Source organism: Monopterus albus, unplaced genomic scaffold, assembly GCF_001952655.1.
Source record: "Monopterus albus unplaced genomic scaffold, M_albus_1.0 scaffold36.1, whole genome shotgun sequence".
NCBI classification, from domain to species: domain Eukaryota; kingdom Metazoa; phylum Chordata; class Actinopteri; order Synbranchiformes; family Synbranchidae; genus Monopterus; species Monopterus albus.
In genome coordinates, this window is record NW_018127916.1 from 1,202,796 (window position 1) to 1,205,858 (window position 3,063).

The 3,063-nt window shown below is 41.2% G+C and overlaps 1 protein-coding gene across 1 annotated transcript in view; it reads right to left on the bottom strand.

Annotated features, from left to right (window-relative positions):
- Window positions 1-419: 419 nt before the first annotated feature.
- Window positions 420-3,063, bottom strand: part of epha2a (eph receptor A2 a) — a 14,395-nt gene continuing 11,751 nt past the window's right edge. The window contains 4 exon segments of the mRNA XM_020598138.1: window positions 420-1,158; window positions 1,747-1,902; window positions 2,269-2,462; window positions 2,727-2,932. Of these exon segments, the coding sequence (XP_020453794.1) occupies window positions 1,050-1,158; window positions 1,747-1,902; window positions 2,269-2,462; window positions 2,727-2,932 (665 nt within the window). The 3' untranslated portion in view covers window positions 420-1,049.

Genomic DNA, 3,063 nt, shown 5'->3' on the forward strand with positions numbered 1-3,063 from the left:
TTGTGATCACAAAAGTGTTGAGATCAATAAGCTGGAGAGATGTAAGAAATACAGTCCACATTTTTCTGAACCTTTCTGCAGTCAGTGTTTATAATATGTATGGGTTGTCCATTCTGTACAGTTTAAACGGTATTTAACCACAGTTATTTTAGTTTGCCCTGTTAGCTTTTTAATATTGGCTAAAAAGCACAATGTGAAGCTGATGGAGAGTGTTTAAGTTTAAAGGTAATTCGTGTTGCATTAAAATTTCTATTTGACCAATACAATACTTGCACTAGATGGAGAAACTAAGGGATGTACAAATTTCATGAAGACCGCCTGCATCCAGTAGTTGTGGTGGTGACATTTCAATCTAACTACAGATGGGGGGGGGGGCGGGGGGGCCAATCTGGTCACTGTAACAACTGCCTGGGAAACAGGCACCAGATCTGGATTATTTCTCATGTAACAAATGACATAAATAGGAAATAAATATTAAATAAGACTGGACAGTTGTACTAAAACATGATGTAAACAAACAAATGATTCGAGGGAAAATGCATGATGTGACTAACTACAAAGCATAAAGTGTGTAATTTGCCCTGAGTTGAATAATTATTCCAAGTCTAAAATTAAGTCTTGCTGAAGAGTGTTGTGAAACAAACTGCCTTAAGGATCCAGAGACGCTGGCAGGATGAGGCGTGCACTTGTAAAGAGCCTTAAATCTTTCAGTCATTCAGTGAATACAAAGCCAAGCGCTCTCACATATTCTCACATTTTGCTCTTATAACTGTTTTATATACAACATGGCATGACTTGTTTATGTTCACCATATAAAATATTTTACAAAAAGATAAATTATTCCTCTTCGTTTATCATAAAGTACATGAATGTTTTAGACCTCAGTCCTCTGAGTGGCGTGGAGGGTCCACTTCAGTCAGGCCACAGTGTGCCAAAGGAAAAAAAAAACTGCAGTGTAGCTCAGTTTCACCCCCCTAATTCAGTCCTCCATGTCCGTGAGTGAAATGGCATGGTCGGTCAGTGCACTTTGATTTGGAGGAATGCTTAGATCACACTGCAAACACGCTGAGGGAGCTGGTCTCGTCTTTCAGGCCCATGATGCTGTAAACTATCCTCTTCATATGGCCGGGCAACCGCACTCCAATATTCCTAATGTCTCTGAAAAGAAAAGATAAATGATAGTGAGTGTCCTAAAACCATCTGGACTCTGTTTTGGATAAAGAGGCCACAGTGGTTCTGTAGAGCAGTACCAACCGAGAGTACTTGTACCCCCAGAAATATTGTGAAGTTATTCATAAAGCAAGTAGCTGCATGCATGGTGAAAATAGGCTGCTATAAGGAATAAATAAGCAGTTCAAATAGTAAGCTAGTTAACTGTAAAAGATGAGTGAAACTAAAAACTTAATGGATAAACAGTTGAAAAGTTGAAATGAATTAAAGTAAATGATAAATTCTAGAAACAGAATGGCGGAAATATCTGTGCTTCTGCCCCTCCAAGTAAAAATAGTACGAACTGACCTAAATGCTGACCATTCAACTGTATGAATTACTGCAGAGCTGGTTGGGATTATGACAGGATAGAATGAGAGGAATGACACAGGTCGAGGCAGAGTATTCCTGCCTCGCAAATTGGATCACAGGTGTTCAAGCTGAGAGCTCAATATTTCCTGTGTTACTTCAAAATGTGGCTTGGTGCCAGATCAGTGCAGTGTGACAGAGGTGCAACTGTGCCATGTGTGCACTTACTCATGCCTCAAGGCAAGCACCTGCTCCATGGTCGTGATCCCTGCGCGAGCGAAGCTTTCCTTGTACTGGCTCATTTTGATGGATTCCAGCCACTCGGGCACTGACCTGAACATGGTGCCGTCACAACCACTGGTGCTGGGCAGGCGGATAGACAGGCTGCAAGGAACAATGTATACTTAGATTACTCATCGTTTACTACTACTTTATGTACACCAAGTATGTGTGATGACATTTAAACAGATTGGATAGTTACAAAATATTGTTCTGTAACTTCTACTTTTCTGAAGGAAAATTCCAAGACTAATGATTCTCTAGGTATAAAACACTTCATTTATTGTATGGATTAATCAAATATGTATAACGTGTTAATATATACATTTCACACATAAGCATACATGAGTACTGTCTATATTACTGGTGAAGACGGTTGCAACAGGATTGTGCTTATGTGATAATTTTTACAATTTTTTGTCTGGTTAAATTTGTTACCAAAACAAACTGCAAGAAAATAAATGTTCATACTGTGGGTCAAAATCGGCTATCGTTTTTAAAGTCTCTGGACTTCGGAGCAGTTTGTCCAAAATGTTGACGATGTCTGAGAAGCGAGGTCTTGTTGCGCGGTCGTGCTGCCAACACTGGAGCATGAGCTGGTAGAGGGCGGACGGGCAGTCCATTGGAGCAGGAAGCCTGAAGGCCTCGTTGATAGCCTTCATGACCTAAGGAAGACACCAGGAAAGAGGTGAAGCCAGCGCTTAGACTTGATGTATGTTTACAGCTGCAGTGACGAAGTTTGAACAGGCAGCAGTCCAAAAAATTATGTGTTCATAATTTGACGCTGGCAGTAAATTTAAAGAGGCTGATGGGGAAACTACACTGCATGTCAGGCCGTTTTCTAACATCACCTACCTAGCACAGTGGTGATAGACATTAAAGTTCTTAGCCATAAGAACCAGAAAGAGGATGTGACAGATGAAATGTACCTCATGGTTGCTCATGTCCCAGTAGGGCCGTTCTCCAAAGGCCATGACTTCCCACATGACGATGCCAAAGCTCCACACGTCGCTGGCTGAAGTGAATTTCCTGTAGGCGATAGCCTCGGGGGCAGTCCAGCGGATGGGGATTTTACCTCCCTGACAGAAGAGAAACATTAACAAATCCTATTTAATAGGTGGAGGGAGTGGAAATACAATGTAGCAAAAGACCAGCACTTTAGATTGGACACCTGAGAGCAAGCTTACAGCTAACAGTCTGACACTGGTTACTAGAAAAACAATACAGGTTGTTCTCTGTTGCTGTGCTTTTAGGCTGTGAAATGAT